The following is a 27,358-nucleotide window of genomic DNA, read 5'->3' as shown; positions in this document are numbered from 1 at the left end:
TAACTAAAATGAATTGAGGTTGTAACATCACTGTAATTATCAATAAGCAATTAAAGTAATACCTGATTCATCTATTTCTGTATTGTTGGAGTATTATTAATTGTGTATAAATTACAATATAAGACAATAGTGTAAATGCTAATCACATGGTCCAAGGTAACATTTTATGCTGATGAGCAAAGATCCAAAAATATTTAATTTACAATTTTAGAAAACAGAGAAATTCAAAAAGTGACTAATAGGATTACCGTAATTTCCGGACTATAAGCCGCTACTTTTTTCACACGCTTTGAACCCTGCGGCTTAAACAACGATGCGGCTAATCTATAGATTTTTACGGGCTAACAGCCTCCAGGGGGTGAAAGTGACATTGAGAGCGACAACGAAAGAGAGACTGAGAAAGTGTGTGACCAAGTCATTCTGAGGCTGTTCAGTTCCGACACTGAAGACGACGACTTCAGTGGTTTTAGTGCGCAGGAGGAAGATGAAGATAGGGATCAGTGACTTTTCTGGTAGGCTAACAGCCTACGGCTGGTAGGCTGGTTATTTTTTTTTTTAACCAGTCGTGTTACTGCTGTGACTGCTTGTTACTGCCGTGTTACAGGCACTGTTCGGAAAAAAGCACTTATTAAAATAAAAATAAAAAAAATCTTTCTGTGTAAATATCTGATGTTACAACGTGGACACCTGCGGCTTATAAAGAGGTGCGGCCTATATATGTACAAATTCTTTTTTCTTTTTCAATTTAGTTGGTGCGGCTTATATTCAGGTGCGCTCAATAGTCCGGAAATTACGGTAATTGATCATTAAACTTGCTAATGATTTCATTACTAACTGCAATTATTATAATCAGCATTTATAGAGAAACAAGACTAAAAAAAGCAAGAATAAGATGCTAAATGCTAACATCACTAATGCTAGCATAGTCACAATGAAAAGGTTAACAGCCATGTTAGCATGCTAGTATTAGCTAATGAGCGCTAAACACAAACTGTGTGGACCAAATTTAATGTCAATGCATCAGGTAGTTAGACATTTCACTCAAAAGCATGAGGGTCAGCCTCATGGCAGAGCTACAAGAAATCACTATAAGGGAATCCCTAAAGTCATTCAGGATTCATCTTCTGGAGGCCATGAATGTCCAAAGCTACCAGATTTCATGTCGAACAGTTGTTAAGTCTGGACTTTACCAACACTGCCACCCTGAGAGCCATGCCACTGGCTACCTTCACATAAAATTAAAAGTTTAAAAAGGCAAAGAATATAAAAAAACATAAAACTGCTAAGGAAGACAGAATCGCAGACAAATGAGAGGTCACCCATTTAAGTGTGAGGTGAAAATGACTTTGCATTAAATTGGCAGTAGTGATCAGTCCTGGTCACTAAGTCCAGTAGGAATGTTTTCTAGTCACCTTGACTTTCATCATGTTATTCTTAGATGTACATTTGCTGACAAAAATCTACAGAGCATTGGCACAAACACAGACACTGTTTCATGTAAATCCTACTTACAGACATTGTTATCATCTACTCAAATATAATCTGTTACAGAACAAAATCCCAAAAGAAATGGTCTCAATCTTACCTCTATTCATCAGTACACACAGTGTATTTAGTAGTCCCATGAATCACTGGCATGCTATTTCAAAGTGATTGCATATTAAGCCTAATCAGATGCATATTCATCCGTCTTTCAACATCACTGACCACTTCCACTTATCCGACAAGCAAATTGCAAAGTATGTCTCACTATTACGTCACCAGAATGAAAATTATTAGTGAGCAGGTGGCAACTTGGGAGGCAGCCTACTTACCATCCGGCTTGAGATATAAGGACGTTTTTTTCACATGGTTTTTAACATCAGAGGCTTCTCAAATCAAGCTCTCCATGAGTTTTTCCTTCAGTATCAATTTCAGTCACATGTATGTTTGACTGTTTACGCTGCTTTATGACTCAGTGTATCAGACTTCTGTTTTCTGCAGACTATGAGCTCAGATTAGTACAGTTTGAGTCCCTCCAGACTCAGTATAGTAGGAATTCCTCAGTGCCCTGACAGTGTCAGCTCAGAGGACACAAACTGGAATCACTGCTCCGACCAGATGACATAAACTTGTGTCTGCCAGGTTGTTTCCTGGAGTTATTTTACAAACAGGAAGGTACACTGCTATTCTACCCAAGGTCAGGTGGAAACCCTTAAAACCTGGTCCTGCTTAGACAAATACACTAATGTGCCAGTAAACAGAACTCCAGCACTGCAACTCCACAAGCAGATCTATTTCTGCCAGATAACACGGGCGCCTGCACAAACACAATTCAGTGAACAGAGCCCATGTTTATCAAGCAAACCACCTTCATTTACTTTCAGCAAAGAACAGGACTACTTCCTGGAGAGCTTGTTCTCACTGTTATACAACAAACTATGATGATGTGTTGTTGTCTTCAGACAGTTTCAAATATTAAACAATGTTCAAATTCAAAATGTAGACAACACCACAGCTATTAAATGAACATGTCTTATAGGTTTTTTGTGTCTGTAGGCAAATAACATATATGCAAAATATAACAAATTTAATTAAAACCCATACTGATATTTACAAATAGTCCATTTAAACTGTTAGTAAATACAAGCAAGTCAGTCACATGGCTTAAAAATAAATGCTGCCTATGTGTAAATGAAAATAGTAGGTAATTTAACTCAGCTGCGTGAAGTTATCCTTTCAGCCTCGTACAACCACTACTTTGTTTTACACCTAATAATAGTGCCAGATCTTGCAGATACTGCACACGCTCACAAGGCAATGATGAAAACTCTGTTGCTATCTGCAGTCTAATCTTCTCCTCCACACTTCATTTGTCCTTCCAACTACACCCACTTATATGTTCACTACAAGACAAGTGTGATTTCCTGAGGTACAAAAATTCATAAATTGCTTTTACGTCAAATCCAAAACGTGGGACCAAAAATGTGACACTCTGAGATATTTCAGGGAGTCAAAAGTGATTTCCTAATCTGACCCACTTGATAAATACAAGCCCTGGACCGTGATTCTAGTGGCTTTTTTCATAAATGTTCTGGGGCAACTCAGACTCCATTGTTGGCATCTCGTATTGTGACATATGACGGACATTAATGTGTAAGTAACCACTTCAGGCAGAACAGGATCCACAGCAATGCAGACGTCTGACATTACCCAAAGAGATAAACTAAAAATAAACATTCTGGGAGCCAGATTTAGTTTATGACCTATTTCTAACTTTGAACAGTTTGATTGTTATGTTTAGTGCTGTTGGGGGAAGAGAGGGCTCACCTGAAGAATTCCACAAAAGAAAAGCCATATCCATGTTGCTCTGCAATTCCTGCACACACAACGTTGGCTGACGCTCCTATCAATGTCCCGTTTCCTAAACAGACAGAAAAACAACATTTATATGAAAACTGTTAAATGAAAATCTTTTTTTTTTTTTTTTAAACAAAACTAAATATTCAGGTCTGCAGACTAGTAAAACACATCCATCGCTCCACATTCACCCAAGTGTTGTGTTTACATCAATGCCAATCAAAGCCACAGCCGATAAATATCTGTGTCTACTGCGGAGCCATTTGACCCAGGTGTGAATGCCAATCGAGCACTTTTCCATTGCCAACAAAAGCCAAATATTAAGGGGTCTTAATAGGTTTTTTACCAGTGGAAAAGGAGCTTTACACAAGACTTTATTCATGAACTGATATAATTATATATATATATATTAATATAATTATTAATAATGATGATCCTCTTTCATTGTTCTCTCAGTATTTTCACTCTTAATCTATTATAAAGTTTTACTATTTTCCTTCTACTGTTGGCAACATTTTGACAGTGTGTGTCCTCATCCTGCCAATCTATACAGCTCACATCTGAAAAGGTGTCAGTGTGGAGATGGAGCTGGGCAGTGGCAACATAATACTGCGGATCGATAACGACCTGTCACAGTGCAGTTGATTAAACTGAAACACTATGGCAGCTCTCTCTATCTCTCTCTTTGTGTCCTTCCCACCCAAACAGTGCCACACTGTGCTGAAGGGCCGGCTGGGGTGTGGTAGAGCCTGAATGAGGCAAGCTTTAAGGGCCTTGAGCTGCTCTCACAAAAAGCACAGCCTGACCTCCCCGGGGAGTGACACAGCTGCACAAAGAGTGGCCGTCACTTAGAGTATATGATGTCTTCTTCTGGCAGAAGCCATCGATAAAGAACTATAAAGTGCCTGTTATTTTCAAGAAACTCTGGCAGATTTTTGAACCGAACAATCTCATACCCTATCTTTATCTTTATATTGTAATTTATACTTTATTACATGAAAAGGTTCAAATGAAAGGCTCACCACCAAGACAGGCTCCCATAGCCAAAGCAAAGATGAGAGGTTTTATTGGCAGGTTGACATCTGCATCCTGACTCAGGTTGATGAGAACTGGAATCTGTGAGTACAGAGATAGATTGAAAATCATTGAAAATATACAGTTTTTGGTTTGACGGCCCTCCGAACAGAGTTTGTTGCAATAATTTCACAAAATAATTTAATAATTAAAAAGAAGCTGAAGACAATTCAATTCAGTTGCTTTTGGTCTCTAAAACAGGTTGAGTAGTTGTAAACTTTCCAATCTGAGCAAAGCTCCAAACACATATACATAAACATAGAGGCTCCATCTGTGCTGTGATATGTGATGGGTTTTAGATGCAACATACAGTAGGTGATGAGCCAGACTAGATCCCGCCATGATGGCAGAACAGTGTGGACTCAACCATATCAGAGCCTTTTTATAGTTGGATTATTTTCTCAGGACTTTTCTGAAATGCCTGTGACTACTCTGAGTTCGAGTCTACAAATAAATGAAACATTAAAGCCAACATGTGCAGTGTAATAGATAATTTTTCCATTGTATTTCCATTGTTCCCTGCTCTCGTATGCAGCGTGACTGAGTACTGTTGTACAGGGCATGCATACACTCTGCACAGCCTTATATCAATCAAAATGTCTGTGACTGGTTAGAAAAGCAAACCTTTTCTGAATATTTACAAGAACTATGAAAAAAAACAACTCCCGTACCCTGATGATAAAATAGTTTGTTTTTACACTTTGGTTTTTATATGGATTCAGCAAACATAAATAACATGTCAGCTGGTGAGTTTAGGAAATGCTGGCAGGTGGATTATTCACTTTTGGACAGAGCTCCATCAGTTTTCAGTCTTTATGCTAAGCTGATAGCTTTAGCTCAATATTTGCTATACGGGCATGAGTAGTATCGATTTTCTTGTCTAACTCTTGTCAAACCCAAAATATCAAACTATTCCTTTGAAATTGAAAGCATCTCTAAACTGATTTTTTGGTACATTATTTTTTCTGATCAGAATGAGGAAAGCAAATCTTTTCTCTAATTCAGTCTATTGTGATAATCAGGACGTGCTCTCTTATCAGCTGTGCAATGAATTGAAAGCTCATGTGGTTTGAAGTCCTCTTTCCTGCAGGTAGAACAACATTTGCAGGGAAAACTACCAGAGAAAAGAACATCTTCAAAACCTCTGGATACACTGGTGGGGAACTGTCGAGTCAGCATCTCATTCAGTCAATGACAGAATCTTTTCCTTCTTTCTGTCATTTTAATTGAGCGCTGGCAGGACACCAGGGAAAAATTGATCTCTGTACAATCTATTCATTTTCACTCAAACAGACAGCTGACAACAAAAGAGCAGAAAATATATATATAAATATAAATATGGGAGGATACAGAAATTGTATCCATATGTAGAGATGACAGTTGTTGTGTGGAAAGTCCATTTTGTAGGTGCCAGTACATACAAGAATCAAAATGTAACTGCTGTTTTCTCTGCTCTTCTTACATGACACTAACAAAACTTACTGGGTCAGTGATCCTACATTTTAGTCTGAAAATAGTGATGCGTGTCCTGGCTGCCTATTGGAAGACACAGTGTTTTATTTCAGTGTTGTTAAAGACATCAGAACTGTGAAGGAAATTCTCTATTTAACTCTATTCTTTGTCAGTTCATCTGTTTTCTTTTTTTCAGTAAGTGTCTACACACAAGGTCAGTCACAGGTCACCCTACTTCATTGTTTCTGTTTGTGTCTCTGTCCTGCTCCACTTCCATCAGCAGTAACCATAGTAACCAAGGCTACAGCAGGGCCCTTTTTGATAACAAGTGTGGGGAGATGTAAACATGCAAGTGATGTATGAGACACCTTAGAGTCCCAGGACAGATAGTTTGCATCATCCTTCTCACACATGTTTGAGAGAGACATGGAATAGACTTATTTTGGGAAAACAGTTGGTGACATGCGAGCTTGAGCCATGTGTGAATCTGTGGGATTATAAACGCCCTTTCCAGGAGACAGTTTCAGATTTAGTATGGCATTACACTAGTTAACCTGTTAACATCTCTAATTGTCCACTGTTTATCTCCCTGATGCTTTAAGCAGCAATAAATACTTCTGCTTAAGACAAGTCTCCTGAAACCTCCTTCATCCAGCTCACAAGATTTCCACCACAAGGATAAATATTACTGCTGGGGGTGATAATATGAATTATGCTGGAAACCACACATATTATGTCAAGGCAGAAATGTCAGAGTCTCTTCCAATACTGTATAAAGGATTTCTTAAAACAAGCATCATTATCCATCTTATATTGTTCACTTCTAAATCTATCTATTACTCACTCAGTGGTGCTGTAAGTAGGGGAATAAATATGACCTGAATCTAGCCTAAAGTTGTTTAAACAAGAGAAAGTCAACATGACTTAGAGGCACATTTATGTACATTTGAGTGAAAAATGGTCAGGACTAATGTAAAAAAAAAAAAAAAAAAAGCATCTTTGTATTTCTGTTACAGTTAGACTTAACTGTGATTGGAGATTGTGTCAAAAGTCTGGACAAAAGTCACTTCAACAACAGCTATAATACCTATAAATGGTATTGAACATACAAACAGTCATTCTCTGTATCATCAGCATCTTTGCCTGGACTGATCAGCTCATTTTTTGGTTATCTTGATTACAAAGATGAGTAGTATCTATGTGCAATGGATGAGTGCTTTACTGCTTCATACAACCTAAATGTGACTGATTGACAAACTGTGTTTGTGTGTGTGTGTGATTTCACCAGGAGATAGTGCAGTGTGAAATTAAAACATCACGCTGATGCCTCTTACCATGGTGGCAGTGAAAGGAATGTTGTCAATGAGAGAAGACGCCAGAGCCGAGACCCACATCACCAAAATAATGGCTATGGCCAAGCGCTGGTCCTCTGGCACCGCCTGCGAGCGGAGATAATAAGGGCGACAGATAACAGCTACTTTAATCTTCACTCAGATGCACACCCCCCCACCCTTCAGCCCATCACTGATTCAAGTCAAGCACACCAATTATGTTCAGTCTTTGACACTGAGCCTACTATTGGCCAACAGAAGCTGGGAGGATGGAGCTCTTTGAATGTGTGACAGGACCACAGGTCGTGGTGGAGTCTTTGAGGTTTATCTCTGAGCTGTGCTGTACACACAGCGAGGCCTGGTCTCCACATGTGACAAGCATGATGCTGTTTGAACCCTCTTGTTAGTCTTCTCTTATATATGCATGGTCAGGTTAATGGAGACTATATCTACTCTTTTCATCTGTCCTCTTCTTGTACAGAGACCCAGCATGTTGTCTATTGTTTGGGGACGCTGAGCGGGTCAGAAACCGTGAATAGCACACCACCTGTCATCTGTGATTATTAAACTTATACAGGCCAAGATCTAAACACAAGCTGACATACCTATTACTGGTGCAATTCTCTGCCAAGACACACCACACTTTCATGATGCACACAGGCAAGAATATGGGTGAAAATTACCTCAGACTCCCTTCAACCGCTGACAGGAATTAGATGTAAACAAAATAATTGAATTCAGAGCCGTGCTGAACAAAAGGATCGATATGCATGAAATGCAATATCATGTCACCTGTGGCCAATTATCAATTATGCCACTTGCATGGAGCCCTGAGAGATGACTGTTAAGGTGGAGAATCAAAGGAAAAAACTCACTTTTATGAGCAATGCTGTCTGTTCTCCAATATAGTCGATAAGCTGCAGCTGGGCTAAAGCCTGAAAAATGAAGAGGAGAAGATTAATATGAAAAAAATAAATATGAGGAGAATTAGTTACAGGTGGGATTAAACCAAGGGAAGAGAAGCTATTTGGTTTTTATTTAGCAGCCATTAAATAGACATAGACAAATCTACTCTTGTTATCATTACTGACAGAGAGAACATACTTATGGCCAGTCCTTATGGGACCTGCTTTATGACACTGTACAGTGTTTAATGCATTCAACAAATAGTTTTGCCAGGGCAGACACCCATCAAAGACTCAGGAGGGATACAACAAAGCAGTTATTGTGCTGACATTACGCTTTCTTTTTATCCTTTCACTTGGGGGCTCATGTGTAAAGAAATAGATAATTACTCTTGGGATTGTAAGCTCACTGACGGACTGAATTTCTGTCACTGCCCAGTGTACTGTCAATAGATCCAAGTTCTGATGCTGTTTTCCTTTGTTGTGATGACGTTTGTCAGAGTGGAGCCCAGTTAACCCTTCATTTATCCCAGTGGTTCAATTTCACTATTTTGAGTCCAAAAACCTCTGAACAAATATAAATCAGCTTATTAAAGGCCAAAAATATGGGCTGTATATTGAATACCTCCATCAAAACAAAGAGGCCAGCAAAGAACAGTAATGTGGCCCATTCCACTCGGTGCAAGATGATCTCGAAATCCTGGATGTCAGCCAGAACCAAAAGCCACAGTGCACCCAGGATAGCGATCCAACCTGAGAGAGACAAGAAGAAAAACATGCTCACATACATAAAAAATCCTTTCATGGCATCATGTAGTTGATGCCAATGCAGCAGATTTTCACAGATTTATAAGAAGAAGACATACAGTATCACACATGACACATGGAGACTCAGGAGACCTTTCCAATGATTAGAAGGCGTTAATTTAATTAAACCGAGACCCATCTGCTCTCTGCTCACTTATAACAAACCTTAAAAAGAACAGCAACCTATATTAAATGTTACACATGCTACCACTGTGTCTGGTCAACTAGGTCCTGCTGTCTTCTACTGGGATTCAGTTTACTACCCTCAGTCATCAGTACTTTATATTTCAGCAACTTGGCCCCATATAAGTTAATGGTCAAACAGTATAGTACCTAAAACAAATGTATGTGTGAAAATGCAGGTGAATAGAAATAATAGAAACAGAGTCTGACTCTCTGGTGAATGAACAGATCATAAAGTATTTGGTCTTCCTTGGTGGGTTTTCTGTCATTTCAACATAGTCTAGTCTGGAGGACAAAGTTGGCACCAGCCTGCCAATATTTACAATCACAGAGTGTTTTTGAAAGAGGGAAGAGTGTGCATCCACTTGGAGAAAATTTGATTAAACAGGTGAGCACCAGTAATTGCCTTGGCTGAAGCCTTTGGGGAAATAATCTCACAACTGATGGGAATTAGTGAAGAAAGAATAGCAATGGAAGAGCACAAAAAAGAGAGCGGCAGAGGGAAGCCTGGAGACAAAGAGACTGAAGAACAAATTCTCTGCTTCACAGCATGTTAACGTGTTCAGGACCTGCTAAGTTGTTATCACTCAGAGTTGGGCTCGGCATTTGTGATTTTAACAGGTAATTTAATTCTCCAGTGCTGACTAGAATTTGCCTGGAAATGGTCAATAGCTATATGAACAAATGTGCACTGGGAAATTGGGCAGAGATAGTATCTGACAAATGTAACAAAACACTGGCAATCGATTTATGAAGGTCATCCACTTCAGTGTGATAACATGTTTCATGGGAGTTTTGCTTTGTTAATACTGCAGCTAGCTTATTGTTGTGAACCAGAGCATGCTGTCTGATTATGTTTGTCTCAGTGTCAAACAATACATTTTTGTGTGTTTTTGTCCACTTGCGGCCACACAAATTCAGTAGAGCTGAAGAACATTTCTGGCCACTTTATGTCAGAAGCCACCAGCCCGTCGCTAACATTGTCTGCTATTTGTTGGTGAGCATTTAACAGGTAGGAGCTGCCTGCTGCATCTAAAAAACTACTGGTGAGAGCAGTGGGACTGAAGCTATACATTGAAGTTGCAAGCCATAAAACAAAAAGAGTTAAAAGATGCTAAAAAGCTCTGAAGTGTTTTGGGGGAAAACTAAGCTAACAGATTGTTATTTGTTGAATTATTAATGTAAAAATATTGATTACAGCAGCTTTAATTTTTTTCTTGTCTGAAATAGCTTGAAACACATCTAGTCAATTTAAACAGTAGAAACAGAGTCACTTGTCCACAGCATTAGCTCACCTGCAAAGTTCAACTCTTCTTCATAGTTAGGGTTGATCATGACTATTTGAATGTTAAATATTAATTATGACACAATGTTTTGTCCCCATTTAATTAGGACTATCCAAATTAACCACACCTTCATACTATCCCTTGCTAAATTGGCAGAGTGAGCTCTGCTTGTTATAATCTTTGTGTGTGTGTGTGTGTGTGTGTGTGTGTGTTTTCTGTGTGTGTGTGTCACCCTGTTTGTTTTTCTCACATACCCAGGACACAATTTGTTGATGTGCTTATTTGTCTGCATAATTAACACTGTTGAATATCTACATGAAATTCATCTGAATGTTACCCCAAAACATTGATCTCTTAAAAGCCTGACTTGTTCATAATAAGCCTAGTGTAATTACACTCTCTGAGACATGGTTGAATAGTAACCTCTCTGATAAAGATATTAAAACTGACAGTTATGTTTTGTACAGAGCTGATAGGCAGAGGAGGAGGAGGAGTGGTTTCATATGTATCTTTAAATTTGTCTTCTGAGCTTGTGATACTAAAAAAGAATCCTATGTATTTTGAATGTGTCTTTGTAAAAAAAATAAATCGAAGATAAATCGAAAATAATCTATTCTAGGAAATATTTTTAGGCCTACAAATTCATCCATCGGAATCTATAAAATTATTTTGTCTATCATTAACTCTTCAGATCGTTCAAGTGAAATAATTATACTGGGTGACTTTAACAGCCATTGGCTAGATCGCTCTTCCCTCACTGATCGAAAGCTATTTGGCAGTATAAGCCTAACTCATCTCATGAGTAAGCCCACCAGAGTTGATTACAGGGTCAGAGTCTTTGTTAGATTGGATTCTTGTCTCTCATCCAATTGCTAAATTTGCAGTATTACCTGAGTGTTTCAGTGACCCTTCTGTTGGTTTCTGTGTTTGGAAGATTAAAGCATCTTGTCTTCGACCAAGAGTCATCGAGATAAGACAATGCAAAAATACTAACCATCCAACTATTATAAAGACTCTTTAGTTAATCACTTAAACAACTATAAACAGTTCTGGAAGAGAATCAATAGTATAATTAATAGATTCTCCAAAAGCCCCTCTACAGAAATTAGAGTCAGTAATGAAATTGTTAATGATCCTTCTATAATTTCCAATTCCTAAAACCAGGATTTTCCTTCTGTCACCGGTTCACAACTTTCTGAGTTTCCCTATTCTGATATTTTATTGAATGACTTAATGCGTGGCAGCTACTTCTTTAGAACAACCTGTCCAATTGATGTTCAGCAGGTTATCTGTGATTGAAGCTCAGATAGTGGTGGTGATCTAGATGGTTTGGAGATTAGGTTCATCATGCTCGTTCTGGGTGACTTATTTATCTCTAAATGTGAATGTGAAGTTCCATTAATGTGGAAATGTGCCAGAGTTAATCCATCGCAGAAAGATGGGGATCTTCCTGACCTCAGTAACCATAGACCTATTTCTATTATTAGCATTGTGGGCAAAATGTTTGAAAAAATGATTTTTTTTATCAACTATCTAAATATGTTAATGACTTTTCCATCTTATCTCCATACAATCTGGTTTCACATCTAATCTTATTATAACTGCTGCTCTTGTAAAGTTTGCCAATGATGTTTTCTTTGGAAACAACATGACTACAGGAACAATACTATTAGAAATCTTCCTAAGGCTTTTGACATTGTTTATCGATACCCCCTTTTAGATTTTATGGTTTATTTCATATCTACATGTCTATCACAGACATTGGTGTGTCTCCTTCCAAGGCAGCAAGTCAGATTCAGGATCATGCAAAAAGGTGCACCACAAGGGTCCTCCTTAGGGCCATTGCTGTTCTGTAGTTTTTTTATAGGCCTTCCACAACTGTGCTCAGATTGTCATGTTCTATTCCACTGGTACAAGCCTGATACTCCACACATCCAGTGTACATTGCAATCAGATTTTGATGCTGTTCAAAAATGGTTTTCTTTTAACACACTTCTACTGATGAAGAAAATGTATTGTAGTATGTTGCTAAGTTCTAGATCTACCCTTAACCATCAAACTAATGATTGACAGATTCATTTTCCAATTGGGACACCGCTTGAGAAAGTAGAGGATTTTAAATACTTGGGTCTCTGGCTTGACTCCCAACTCTGTTTTAAGCTCCATATTAATTCATTCATGAAGAAAACAAATTGTACGCTAAGAACATGATATTGTTATATTAATTTTTTCACCCCTCACATCAGGAAAATAATTATTCCACAGTTGATATTACCAGGACTAGATTATGCACATATTGTCTATCAGAACACATCAGAAAAAAATGTGTCATTTAAACTTCCCTCTCATAATTTTACAGTTAGTAAGTGGTAAGACAGTAGGTCAGTAACTCAGAATAAGCAATCCAATGAACATTGCAAAGTTCTATAATTCATTCAAGTACCAGAAGACAAAAAATATGAGGACACTTTTTATTTCCTCACAGCATTGATATTCACTGCAGCTCCCTGGTGAACAGGGTCAGAAGCAGGCAGTAGATAATAAACCTAAAGAGCTCTCCAATTAAAAAGACCTTTTAAGCAAGTCTGAACAGTTTATGACAGGCTCATCATAAGTGAGACAACAGTGTCTGGGACAGGAAATGTGCTGTGATAAATATCTCATCACAGTTGTCTTTAAGGTAAACAGAACAAAGTAAATGAACACAAGACTCAAGCCAAAAGATGAAGAGATTTGCTAAAGATTTCAAGCAATTTAATTATTGGAATTTAACCAAAGTCAGGATTTTTAAGAATAAATAAGTGTCTATTAAAAAATAATCTGTCAAATGATAAGTAACATATCTAAAACTCTAGAGTCTACAGATGTTTAATGATTTCTTTCCCACATTTACATCAATCAGGTTTAGAGGATTTCATTGAGTTTCACTGCATCACTGATTTCTGCTTAGGGATCAATAAGGACTCGTCCAAACCACAGTTGTAACTCACACAGACACATTAAAAGGATCAAATGACCAGGTAATAATCAAACTGAAATTAAATCTTACCCTGTGAAGTTAATGACATTTTAATGAGGTTCCAGTTTTTAAACAGCTGTGAATGAACAGACTGACTGTGACCTGCATGCATTAATGAGAGCCATGTTTGGACAGGCACCTATCCCTCCACTGAGGCAGCAAACACGCTGCTGTGGGGTCATTCCCATTTAATAAATGTCACAGAGAGGTAACCTGAGCAGCACCTGTAATTAACTGAGCGTGTTTGGTGACTGAGTGGCCTCTGCAGCAAGGGAAGAGATGGCTGTGATGAGTGTGTATGAAGACAGCCATCTTCATTTAGGGATAGTGTTAGCATTAACAAGTCGCTGTTGAGGTCATCTGCCAAGCACTTATCAGAGACATCACAGTCAGAGGCATCAGACAGACGAGAGATAACCCCAAACCTCAACTTGCCCTAAATATGTAAGCAACACTGATGTATAACCTGGTTTTATCTATTTTAGTGGCAGTACTTAAGTTTTTCTTGCATTAGCTGATTGGCTGCAAACTGACAAATGACGTCCAATCATATTCATACTGTATACAGCAGCCTTTATAACCTGACAGTGACTGTTTCAGCTCGCTCCACCACAATGCCTCCCTTGAAACATTTTGATAACACAGTAGATTTGTACTGGATACTGATGGACCAAGTAATAAAGCCATTGTTACAATTTTATAATACAATACAAATAATACAAATACATTCCACAGGCCTGAGCCCTGAGTATGCTGCCTCCTGTACCTAGAATATTCTGCAATATATGCGACGTAAAACCTACAATAAGAGATTTTTTGGTCACTTGGCGGCAGCAGAAACAAGCTGTAGACACAACACTGATATCACATTTTGTTCACATGGCTAACATGTTAGAATATAGTTAGCATTAGTTTGGTTTAGTTCCTCTCCCTCTGCCTTTTGTATGTGGACAGATTGTGTACAGAGAGTTTTTTTGAGATTTTTCATTGAAAACAGACAAAGTAAATCATTGATGTGATGTGTGACAGTCTTATCTGGCTGCCAGTGTTATGTGCTTTGTTAGTTGCCTGATCTTGTCACATGTACTTTGTGTGTCTGTAACTCTGCCCATCTCTGCCAAGAAACCTTTTAAGAATTTAGGATGTAGCTCACATGTTGTTTCTAAAGACCTATTGTAGTTTTACTGGAACATTAGTCATCAACAGGTCTGAAACTGCAGCGATGAATAGATATAATGTGATGGGCCTAAACGCAGCTCAGTATCCATGTAATTTGTTGGTTGTTGTTGTTTGCTAGTCAGCCCATTATTTGGGCTCATTTCAAATGCAAGGACAGAGGAAGCTGTGTTTCATAATTACATGACAGAACCTATAACCACCCAGAGGGGCCTGGAAAGACAGCACAGTAATGAGATAGTGTGGCACTTACCGAGATCAAGATGAATGCTGGGAACGAAGGAATTTAGAAAGAACATGAAGATCACCACTCCAAGAACGGACACACACTTCACCAAGAGAACTTTGTCAGTTATTCTGTGCTGTGAAGGAGGAAAAATATATTCTTTCTGAATGAGGAAAGAAAACTAATTTTATCATGCAACTGACAGTATTTGTCTAACATGAACTTTCAAAGACTAGGTCAACGTCATTACTTAGATTACATCAATGCACCACAGTCACAGTGGCTGAGGAGTATGTCTGAGGTGAAGTGTGAAAGCTTACCTTTTTCTGCAGCTCTTGAATATTTTGCTCCCAGTTCTTATCCTCCTGAGAAATTTGTCTGTTCGGACACAGCAACATTTCAGTCTCATATTCATCAGTGAGAGTGTTAATGAACAAAAAACATCAAAATAAACATTCAGTTGTAGACTAATCACTTTCTTAATAGCTTGATAATATAGTTAAATCATGTAAAATGGTGCCTCTGTTGGCTGTTCATGAATTCATCCTGAATGTTGTTCTGTATTTGTTGTGTTGTTGGTACGTGTGTATTTTTCCAGTGGTATGAAATTGGACCCATGGACTTGGTGGTGCTATAATTGTTAAGCGAACCCAAAGACCAGCTTGGACAAAGGGATAAAAAAAGAAACTATTCTTGGATTTCCGTTTGCTTTTCCTCGACTAATTTTAACCAAAAAAAAACAAAATTGCCAAGTGTAATTCTGTGTTCTAAACAATTAAATAATCTAAACTCAACTAAATTTGCATTAATGAGCATACATTATATTCGAAAGGTCACCAACAATATTGTATTATGAAGGACATTATGAATTCATGATGAATATTGTGAATTTCTTATCTAATTTACACAATATGCACCACTAATGTCTTTATCACGTCTAGAAGCAACAATGAAGGTGGATTGTTCTGTGAAAATAAAAAAAGTAACAGCAGAGAAAACTTTTTTCTGTGAGTGGTGATGAAAGCTTTCTCAGAAACAACAGTTATATTTTCTGTTTCTTGGTGTTTTTCTTTTAACCTTTGGAAGGTTTTCATCATCTTGCGGAGCAGACTTTCCAGGTTGAGGACCTTTTGCATCAGGAGGCATTTCACAGCTGTCTCCTCCCGGCTGGCGGGGTTAATGCGCTGAGCCGTCTGCCTCCAAACCAGGATCTCATGCTTCAGTTCTGGAGGAACGGGACACACAGAGCAGGAGAGAAAGCCATCTGTTATGTGCACGGACCATATAGTGATAGTGGCTACAATCTGTGTAGCATTACATAGCAAGTTTATAGTGGGGGATTTGCATGGTAATAGCTCCTATAGCTGAGGATGACTGAGAGGATATTAAGATCTTTTCAGTCAATATGCTGTGAGCCCCCATAGAGGGACTAATGCAGCCAGGCGATGAGCACACTGACCTGCTCAGGAACAAGCTATGTTGAGGCTGAGATACAGCCTGAGGGAGGTGGACGCCTGTGTAGATATCAGTAGGTGCCATCCTTTTTTCAGGAGGGTTGCTAGGTGACCCTAATAGGATCTAACTGGCACGGGAAAAAACATTCCTGTAAGCGAATCTGCACAATTACCAATCGTGGCAGGGGCTTTGAGCTGATTTAGCTGCATGGTCTCCTCGGTAGGCCAGGCTGGCGGGAGAAGCGGAAACTCCACAGGGTGGGATTTTCAGATGTGCTATCAGGCCAGCATTGAACGGTCACCACAGTGATCGGCAGTGGCTTCCTTCAATCTGCCTGGAGCTCAGTGTGACAACACAGCTCCAAACAGTCAGAGTCCCTCACTCCTTAAACTGGAGCAAGGTGGTGACGACTGGGGAACAAGGTGGTCTCTGTTTTAATGATCCCCTGCTGAGGCTCTCCCAGAGAGGGGGAGGAGCGCTGTGGTACTGGGAGTAAACACCAATAAGACTGTGTATTTCTGGAAGAACGTCTCACAGATGTCCCTGTTTTAGTAGTTTGGCTATTATCTACACCACCAGGGTCTCGTATGCAAAGAAATACAGCAGCACATAATAGGTTTTAGGAAAGGAAGGACGCGGTTACTATCCAAACTATTCTTATTAAATGATCTTTCTCTGCCTCTGGACAATGCACCAAGATTTCAGAGAGAGCCAAATAATTTTCTCTTCTGTTAATAGATAATCTCCAAGTTCCCACAACTTCTTAAACATCAAATTCAATTACTTTTCAAGTACTTCCCAGGTCCAAATCCCTTAAATACAAGGACCAAACACAGCCAGGGAGCCCAGTCCCTAAACAGGACCAGTAAAGGGACAGACCGGTACAGTAGAAAACTTATTGGATTTTTTGGCGGCCCACTGATGCGGCAGGATTTCTCCTGGTGCTCCTGAAGGCCAGTCTGACTATGACAGATGGTCTGTTGTCAATGTGCTTAGGTGTGTTTGTGTGTGTGTGTCTGTATGTGTGTGTGTGTGTATGAGAGGGAGAGAGAGAGAGAGAGAGAGAGAGAGAGAGACAGAGACAGAAAGAGAAAGAGGCAAGTAGAGGCTGAGGGAATTAATGTGCTGTAAATAGCTCTACAATGATATATGAATTTACCCATTTGAAATAGTAAGAAAATAGAAAATCAATATGTGATGGTCAGTGTTGATATTGTGGTAAATACATCAATGGGACACAATGAACAATTAAAAAGAGAGAGAGGCTTGAATGTGTGAACACATGTCAACTGTGGAGCGAATACAGAATCTGGTCTCTTGCAGCACTTCACCTATTTACTAAAGTTGAGTAAAAAAAATAAAAAAATAAAAAAACTTCAGTTTCTATTTTTGCACAGAATATATATTTTCAATGATCCAAGTCTATTTATGTTTATTTTCAAAAATTTTCAAGGCTTTGGTTTTTTTCCTCCCAAATTCACAAACATTCAAGGATACCAAGGACCCATGGGAATCCTGATACTGAAGGAGATGAAGGTGTGCCAGATTATCTGAATAATTCATACAATAGCACAGTTTGAAAAAAAAAACATCTGCAGTAACAGTGTAACCAAGAAGCCAGTCCTGTGCCTCTCTCAGGCTGCTCTCTGGCCAAGTGAATTAGTTTCACTGCCAACTACACAAAGCCATCAGCTGAACATTGGGGAAAAGGGGTTTTCTGAGATGAGCCATGTGGTGTCTGGGTGAGTCACCAGACCTGTGGGAGCAGAGCTGCTGAAAGGTGAAAGTGTTTCACCACAGGTGATTATGTTTAATTTGGCCTATCACCATGAGTACTTCAAGTAAACCCTTTTGAGGCCAATGTTGATCTTGAAACTGCTAACAGTATCTGTAAACCTAGACATGAATTAAAACACTTACATCTGATCTATTAGATCATGACTGCAGAGAGATCTTCCCTTTAATTAACTATCTCACCATAATCCAGAAATGCTATATCAGAAATTACAAGGTCATCTGACGAGGACAATGTAAATGAAATACTGTGGAAATTACCTGAGACAGAGGGGGGCTATGACTTCAGTTCAGAGGGCACTATATATCATATGTTGGAGTTAGAGGCTGAGGCCAATATGCTGAGTTAATTATGTTTCTATGAGGTCAATGCATCGTCCTGAAAGGTGAGTGGGTTTAACATGGACAGATGAACACTTCAGAGTAAGGATTTAAAAACCTTCAGAATGGATTTTAGATTGTGCCACATCTACAACTCCACTACAATTTACATTTCAAGTAGACATCATGATAACTCCTCTCCAAGACAGCACCCGTCATCACTTCAAAAAATCATCATCTCTCTAGAAAATGATTTTTTTAACAAAAGCCAAAAGTTTCAACTCACCAACTATTTCAATGGACTCTTTGTTGTAGAGTTTTTTGTTCCAGTAGAGCATCCGCAGGAGAGGAAATGAGCTGAAGAGCACGAGACATATCCCAAGGAACATGTAGCCGGTGAAACTGGCGAAATCAATCCCCTGTAAAAAAAAAAAAATTAATATTCTGTTGGACAACACAGTCTCAAAAATGCAGACAGGTCCAAAATTTCATACATTGGTTAAAACATATAAATAACTGAAAGAAAAAAAATAATTGTGGCAGAAAAAATTGATTTGTGCTGTTGCATTGCACAGATGTGAAAAGTGTGACAAGTCATGTGTTCTTGTGAGGAAGCACGGTTCAGCTGAAGAAGATAAAAGGATGCAACCAGCTGCATTTAACCTCTGACCTGTGTGTCCTATCACTGTAATACAGTAATCCAGGTAATTACAGTTCCACATGTATGGCAAAGAATAGAGGTGTTTAACTGTACATGGTATGGTTATATGGCATTATAATCAATTCAGGTTTACATTTGAGCCTGTGAAAATAACATAAAAGAGCAAAGAATTTGATTGTTGCAGACAAAAGAGCGGTAATAATTGCCTTTTCAAGGTTTTTTTCAGATCAACCAGGCATGGAGCACGTCTCTCTTCCTGGATGAGTAAGAAATAGCTGCCTCCGCCTGAGGTTGTGCTCAAAATTGAGAGCAAATCCATTATAAAGAACACAATTTTCATCCATTATTGGAAATGTGTTCTTGTATGAAATCATCCACAGAACATATCATTTCTTAATGACAAATCCTGTAATTTAAAGCCTTTAAGATGCTGTGAGTGATTCATACAGTCTTTTTTTCTCCTTTACTTGCACAGTATGAAAAATAAAACTACGGATATTGAGGGATACATCTGGATAATAGTGACCTCTGCAGGATTTACTATTCAGAATTGCAACAAAAGTCTAAGATAAAGGGAGAGAGGTGGTACAATGAAGCTTGCTGTAGGATAAGACAGCATATGATAAAGATCACAAGATAAATCACAAGATAAAGATATTGTCCCATCTAATCTGAATTAAGTGAAATATCACATGTAAGTATCACGTTTGAGTGTGAAGAATACTGTGGGAGGTCTGTAACATCTTAAACACCTCATCAATTATGCACCAGGTTTAAAGCGAAGCACAATCTAATTTTGTCACACAGTACAACTCTGACTCCTCTTTTATTCACGCCTCCACAGAGACCTGCTCTCTCTGTCAGCTGTGACCCTCAGGGCAGTCTTGTGGGCTGAGGCCAGCTGCTCATGCAAACCTGCTGTAAATGAAAATCCTCAAATTCCTGCGTAAGCCTCATGTCTAGCTTCAAACTAGAGACCCCAAAAGACTGTATCCTGGTCCAGCACATCTCTTTAACAGGAGGAGGGAACAAGAGAGCAAATCTGAGAGCTAAAGAGTCCAAGTGTGTGTGTTTGCTGCTGTAAGCTGTGACCCTGGTGTGTCCGAATTTCAGAGCCAACACGAAAGACTCCTCTGTCTGATTGGAGGAGGTCCATTAGCAGGGGGAGTCACCAGAGTCCCTCAGTGGAAGGATACCAAAAGGTGGTATAGATTTGATGTGGGCCATGGTACCTTGCTGTGTAAAAAATCAAAGACAAGGACACTCTGCTGAGCGGCAGAATAACCTAAACACAACAAATCTCTAAACACATATTTCACAGCTGTGCCATTCTTCCTATCTCTGGATTTCGCCTGAAAATCCCCTCGTCACAAACAAGCAGGCAGTCAAACAAACAGGCAAGCAAACCGTGCATGGACATACAAGCTATCCTTATCAGAGGGCAGACATGACTGAATCAGTGCCCCTCTGCATCCCTGCGGTTCAGTCAGCAGGGAAACATAGCCAAGACAAACTGGACAGCGGGCTGTGGGAGCCCACTGTGGGAGGAGCTACTGTATACTGGAGGAGACCACATACTGCTGCACCCATAAGAGCTAAAATGTCACAAGCAGTGAACAGATGCCACATCAAGCAGCTGGGAAAATGTCATGTCTTCCAGTGATGTAACATTATGCCCCTCTGAGTATAAGAGGAGGGAAGGTTAGACGAGCCTACAAGTCAGTGCCCTTTTCAGACAGCGACAGGCTGCTCTGATTTACTCAGTAAACTGTCCTTATGCTGTTTACTGACAACTTTTTATCCACAGTCTGTACAACAGAGGACAACTGATCTGTAAAAGCGTTTCCAGAATATCATGGGGTGATAGAGAAGTGAAATGTCGAAGGGTAAATGCAATAATTTTCATCCTAGTCCAAATGTCAAAGCCAATCAGAGTAACATCTATCATTTTTTCTAGAAAATAAATAAATACATTTCACAAAAAAATCAATTCTGTATGTGAGGAACATTGCTATGAAACCCTCAGCTCAGTAACACACAGACACAGATTATCACAAAGGTCTGAAGTGTGATGTGTGTCGTCCAGCACAGGAAGAGAACTGGGAGTTCAGTTTCATGCTTTCACACATTTTGCATCAGGAGAGATCTCTGTCTGTTCAATCAGAACTCAGGTGTGACTCCATACTGATATCAGAAATGATTAAATGAAGCGTTTGACATCTGCTAAAAATATTATGAATGAGGAGAAGCAAATTTAAAGACGGATCTTATAAAGACTTGACTGAGAAAACTGCAACAACAGTGTGTAACTGTAGTAACCGTAATGTAGTTTCTTTTCCCACTGTTTTGACATTTTAAATTCCTGTGATTTATGACGGCAGCAGCAAAAATATGAATTGGTTCCACCGCCACTACATCTCCATTCATCTCCTGCACATCAGCATAAATAAGGTCAGGACTCACAATTGTATAAAGAGAGATAACACATGTACAACCCAGCAAACACAGATGATTAAATTTCTATCCCCAGTGCATACCCATTACATACAGGCAAATGTATGTTATGGGTATGTGCATAGTAAATGTTTATGCAAAGTAAAGGTCATGAATGTTAGAGCTTATATGTGGAATATGACTATATATAAAACTGAACAACTTAAAAACTAAGTAAAATAACTGCCAGTAAACCCTTCAGGGAAACAGTGTGTGCATGACAAACTGTACATCTACTGCATCAAAATTACACAACTTTAACAAAATCCTGGTAAAGAAAAATGAAAAATAAATATATAATGTTTCTTCTTCCACAAGCAAAAAACAGAAAATATCCAGAGAGAGAACAACTTCATGGTCTATTACAAAATACTGAACAAATAAGTTACTGTCAACTGAAAACACCCAAACCTATCTCACTCACTTTAAGATTCAGTTCATATGCTCGCCTTTACAGTGAGATAAGAAAATGAATTTGTGAAACCTTTTCAGAACCAACTGTATAAACTTAAAAATGCAATGTTTTCATGTTTTCCTTTAACCCTGCAGAGATTCACCCAACAGCAGCATGAGGACTGCTTGTCACAACAAGTCACAAAACCAGCAGATGAATCTGAATAAAGTGAATGTGGCAGATCATTCTTTTTTTTCTGCTCTCACACACTCAGTGAGATCTCAGTTCAGACTGACAACAGCTTGTTGCTGCACGCTCTGAGAGGGAACTGTGATCTTAGTCCCAAATCTTCTATAACAAGCTTTGACAAACAAAAACCTGGATTCATTTTATTTATTTGTCATATTTCAAATGCTAGAATGTTAAAGGGGGATTAACATTGATAACTAGCAGGAAAAATTACTCAAAAACCTCAGCAGCAAAAGAGCCAGAATATTTGTCATCACAGGTGGTCATTTGTCATTCTCTGAAAGGTTTCCAACCTTCAAGAGGGTGTTTTTTACTCAGGTTATATTGTGTCCTGTTAGGACCTGGTCCAGTCATAAGACTCAGTGGTACTTAAATCTTAATAGACCCCTAGACCTAGACCTATAATCATTTTATATTGTTCTTAGTGACGGAAATATTAGCAAACAACTGCCACAACCAGCACGCACATCCCATTCCTCTTTATTGCCATCTGTCAAATGTAAATCCAGACTAACAAGCCAAAACAATGAGCTGAGTGCTGCTAAAAGCTGAAGGATGCTGCAGAGTTGTGTGTTAAATTTCAGAGGGACTGGCAGCATCTGAATCCCTGTCACATCGCAGGGAGTCATTTGATTTGACTTTAATATCAAAACATTGTTTACTGTGGATCTAAAGTGGTGCTGTAGTTGTTATCTGTCGCGGCAGAGTCGTTTCGAATAACAACTGCCAGCACTGTTTCTCAATGTGTATTTAATGCAGCTATTGCAGTGGCACTTCTTTTATAATTACCCAAACACCTTGTCATAATATGAGATTTTCAAAACAAAAGCCAAACACATTAAAGAGTGTGGAGTAAGGTGCTGATCATACTGTCAGAGCTGCCATCTAGTCACAGTATAAAATATACAGGGTCACACTTCAAGAAACCTTGGCAGTGAGTGTTTCCAGTCAGAGGTGATACATTACTGTAGTGACATACATATATTTGATCACTTTTCCCGGTCACTTCACAAAGAACAAGGGTAAAGCTAATCAATATAAACACAATAGCTCATAAGAAAAAGTCTTGATAATTTATCTTTTGGTCATGACAGTGACCTTAGTGACTACTGACACTGAAATGTAATGAATCTACAAAGTCCATGAATTTTAATTGTTTGGGCCTTGTGGTATAGTTGAAATAAAGGGCTAGAGGTGAAATCTGTGACTAAAATTTCACCAAGTACCTGAGGGCTCTTTAGACTAAATCAATTTCAGGTGACATGTTCCTCAATTTATCATTCTCTTGTCAGTTTCTATATTTGTATAGGAAACAGCAAATTTCCCTTCATCTTATTATTATTCTCTGTTACACACAGGTCATGAGGAGCATTATGTTTGCTTTACTAAGTGTCTGGTTTATGTCTCAGATTACACCAAGCTGATCTTTTACAGTATATTATTGCAAGTTTAGGCAGAGAGCTGTGAAAGTGCCTACTTCTTTGCGCAGGTCCTGATTTGATACTATAATCACATTGGGTGGATCTCCAACAGCTGTGGCGGCCCCGCCAATGTTGGTGAAGATTACTTCTGCAATCAGGACATGTCTGGGGTCTAGATTAAGCACCTCACACAACCTGCAAAATCAGATAGAGACAGAAAAGCCCTTTAGCCGCGATTAGATTGCAACGGGTGGGAGAAATAAATACAGGAATTTAAAAAAGGATATTGGAAGACAAAAAGCATTGGTCCTTTAACACTGTGGCTGTACAGGACATCCTCCCTGCTGGCCTGGGAACAAATTAGAACACAGTTTTGCCCAGATGTGCTATTGTGTATCAGGTGTCTAATTTCAGTCGAGTCAAAATTTTAGCTAAATTATGACCCTCTGGAAGCCAAAGCGGTTTTGAGAGCTTAATAATGGTTGAGAGAACAGATTCATTTCAATGGCTGAACATAGAGACACTAACAATGAGGAGGAAGCAGAGGTGTGTGGCACATTTATAGTTGATTTGTAAGACACTACACTGCAGTAAATTATAGCTTCTGTGTGGTAGTTCTGTTTATAGGGATGTAATGTGGGTTTGTCTGTGCTGGAATATATTATACAGAGGAGGAGGCGATCTATCAACTGGTGTGACTATTTAAAAGAATACTACACTGGCTACTGGACACAAATCACTGATTAAATGCAAAAAAAAAAAAAAAAAATTGTAAAAATGGCTGGTTAGAGATCTGAAAAAAGATCTGAAACTACCAATTAGATTTTTAAACTTATAGCATGTAATGAGTTGTGTTTTAATATAAAGCTTATTTAGTATTGTGTTCTTACAACGTAAACAGTTAAGCACAAACTACAAGCAATCAGCAGGAAGAATTAATGTTTGAAGAAGTAATCTACATTTTGGGAAAAGGCTTAAAGTTCCTCTCCAGACATGTTTCAAAATACTCTGCTATGATTAATATTTTATTTAACATGGTTTTCCTACATAAAAAAATTAAAAACTGGCTCTGGAAGTACATCTACTGCATGTAACTGGCAGTGGCTGACACAGTGTGGCTCTTAGTACTGGCGAGGTTTCAGGTTTATTTAGCCCCCCCCGTCCCCCGTCCCCACAAGTTGACAGGATTGCTTCCTTAGGTTCTATGACACATGAATCCCTGACTGTCTGGATCTGTTTTTATGAGACTGCCATTGGTTCACTGCAGTTTAAGGTGGAAACACTCAGTCATGGTGTTGAATGGTTATTTCGCTCATGATTTGCCTTGTATTATATAAAAAACATCATGTTAACAAGGTTAAAAACTTGATTTTCATTGGAGATTTACAGTTTGCTGTCTTTCTCTAACACTCACTAATTAATATGTTATATATGTTATATCTTCTTTGTACAAAAACCAAATTTAAAAACAACAACTTATCAACTCAATCATTTTACCTCCAGGCGAGCTGTTTCCCCTTGTTTCCAGCCTAACCTGACAAGCTGCTTGTGATAGCTTCGTATTTATACAGAAATTTCCCAAAATGTCAAACTATTTCTTAAAGAAAGTTTTCATTTTCATTCATTTATTCAACAACTGCTTGATTACTGCAAATGTGTCACTATTTTTTCTGATGTTTTTGTCTAAATGTTTAACACTGTGTCAGACCCCTGGCAGGCCTGCTTACCTTCTAATAACTCATACTCATACTGCATACCCATTTGCAGGTGAGTAGACTAACAACATAACAAGACCCAAAACATGCAGGTTTATTAGGTTAACTGCCCATAGCTGTGGATGAGCATGAACAGTTGTCTGTCTCTATGGTGCACTCTGCCTCTCGCCCACTGCGAGCTGGGATAAGCAGGTACAGATTATGGATGGATGGAAATTTCAAATGACTACACTGTACCTTATGGTGACAGGGGTGAACAGCATCATGGTGGTCACATTGTCCAGAAAAGCAGAGAGAATGGCAGCAATGAGACAGAGGATGATGATCATAGGCCACACTCTTCCTCTGGATAATTGGTAAGCCTGCAGAGAAAGAGATAATATGGTGATGAATCACTGTTAATGGAAATGAACAACCCATTAAGTGGATTTCTTGATGCTTTCCTAGTCTAAGTGCAGGAAGGAAAGTGACTGAGTCAAAGCAGTGACTGAGTGGTGCTGCTGAGGATGACTCCTCACATGTCTGAGATGTGTTCATCACATCAAAGACATCATAATGAAACACCATTAATGAGCACCTGAATGCCAAATTTCTATTATGAGTAGTAGTACTAGATGGGGCAGTGTACTCAGATTCACAAAATAACCATATAATATATACCAGACTTAACCCCAAGAGAGTGGCTAAGAAAGGTATTTTAATCTGAAGTGCCTGCCCTTGTCCATTTCACTATTAAAATTCATGAGCCTGCATGATCTCCCTGTTCTTCCCATCTGAGTGCTTCTGTACCTGAAGGAGAAAGACAATTCAGGATTAAACCAGATGATCCCAGAGCTGTGTTTCTGATGGCAGGAAACCTTGACCTTGTACAGAGAAGATGAAGCTCTTATCTGCTATTAGAGAGCAGCAGACGAATTTGAGAATGTTCAATTCTTTATCATTTGTAGATCCACAGTACAGCACTACTATAACCCAGCTTCAGTAAAATGAATTTTACAGGCATGAACATACAGGGTTATGTCCATAAGTCTGTGCTGAGTGCAGTTACAGTACAGAAAAAAATAAGAAATAACAAATTAGGCTATTTCAATAACCAATACACAGTAGTGCCTTTTCTGAACTTTACCATAAAACAGAGCACGTCATTCTTGTCAGCCTGGTATAGTGCTGTATGTTTGGCTTAAGATGTAAAGATCTCCGACCTGAACAACCATGCAGGTGGTTTTTTTCAATCCTCTGATATGATTGTGAGTGTCCCCTGAAATAGGCTCTTTCTGTAGCAGGTGTACCAGACCTTTGTTGCCATGGTTACACAATTAAACACACGGACTGTACCGAGAGCAGCGTACCTACTTTTAACGCCATGGTTACTATAATAACGGTCATGGCTTGGTTAGGTTTAGGCACGAAACCTATTTTGTGATTTGGGTTAAAATAAGTAACATCTCAATCTTTGTTGTCATGGTTACAAAAATAATGTGGTTAACTTTGTCGAACTGTCCTGGACAATAGAAACCACATAAACTGCAGCTTTCACATGGGAATCAAACACCGCTCTCCTGTGTCATGTTCCTGTGTTTTGTTGATCATCCATCATGGTCATGTTGGATAAGTCATCATAGAAGTTGCAGACTTGCCGTGTTTCAGTGCTAATTTCAGAAACAGCTCAAAGCCTGTTGCCTTTGAGACAACTCTAAAACACCAGTGGGCAGATATATTTTCATAGACGTGTCACTCATTGTCCCTCATGGTCAAAGGTAAACATTCAAATGGCACAAACGGAGATGAGATTTACAGTAACTGTTATCATACAGTCACATTTTTAAGAGGTTCTACTGATTTTGTTATTTTCTATAAACAGCCAACTCACCTTCACAGCACAATAATCGAAGAAGCCAGTCTCTGAAAAAATGGCCACTAACACCATCTGTAAGAAACAGAACAAAAACAACATTTCCCATTATGTAACAAGAATATGTGTATTTTAAAAATAGTCACCAGTGACAACAGGATAAGAGATGGTTGTCAGTGAGACAGATATTTCCAATGTGCTCAGT

General features: G+C 38.8%; 1 protein-coding gene across 1 annotated transcript in view; it reads right to left on the bottom strand.

Annotated features, from left to right (window-relative positions):
* The window catches only part of oca2 (oculocutaneous albinism II), a 56,048-nt gene that overhangs the window by 13,856 nt on the left and 14,834 nt on the right, over positions 1-27,358 (bottom strand). Inside the window, exons 12-23 of the mRNA XM_071487104.1 lie at positions 27,172-27,228; positions 25,539-25,663; positions 23,643-23,781; positions 18,655-18,787; positions 15,876-16,023; positions 15,119-15,176; positions 14,826-14,934; positions 8,727-8,854; positions 8,072-8,131; positions 7,200-7,304; positions 4,362-4,455; positions 3,310-3,403 (exon numbers count right to left, since the gene is read on the bottom strand). Of these exons, the coding sequence (XP_071343205.1) occupies positions 3,310-3,403; positions 4,362-4,455; positions 7,200-7,304; positions 8,072-8,131; positions 8,727-8,854; positions 14,826-14,934; positions 15,119-15,176; positions 15,876-16,023; positions 18,655-18,787; positions 23,643-23,781; positions 25,539-25,663; positions 27,172-27,228 (1,250 nt within the window). The remainder of the gene's footprint in view (positions 1-3,309; positions 3,404-4,361; positions 4,456-7,199; positions 7,305-8,071; positions 8,132-8,726; positions 8,855-14,825; positions 14,935-15,118; positions 15,177-15,875; positions 16,024-18,654; positions 18,788-23,642; positions 23,782-25,538; positions 25,664-27,171; positions 27,229-27,358) is intronic.

The sequence above is a fragment of the Trachinotus anak genome, unplaced genomic scaffold (genome assembly GCF_046630095.1).
Source record: "Trachinotus anak isolate AG129_WGS33_773 ecotype Australia unplaced genomic scaffold, CSIRO_AGI_Tana_v1 ptg000010l, whole genome shotgun sequence".
Lineage (NCBI taxonomy): Eukaryota > Metazoa > Chordata > Actinopteri > Carangiformes > Carangidae > Trachinotus > Trachinotus anak.
The sequence above is the reverse complement of the archived record's forward strand: the minus strand, read 5'-3'. Positions and strand labels throughout refer to the sequence as shown.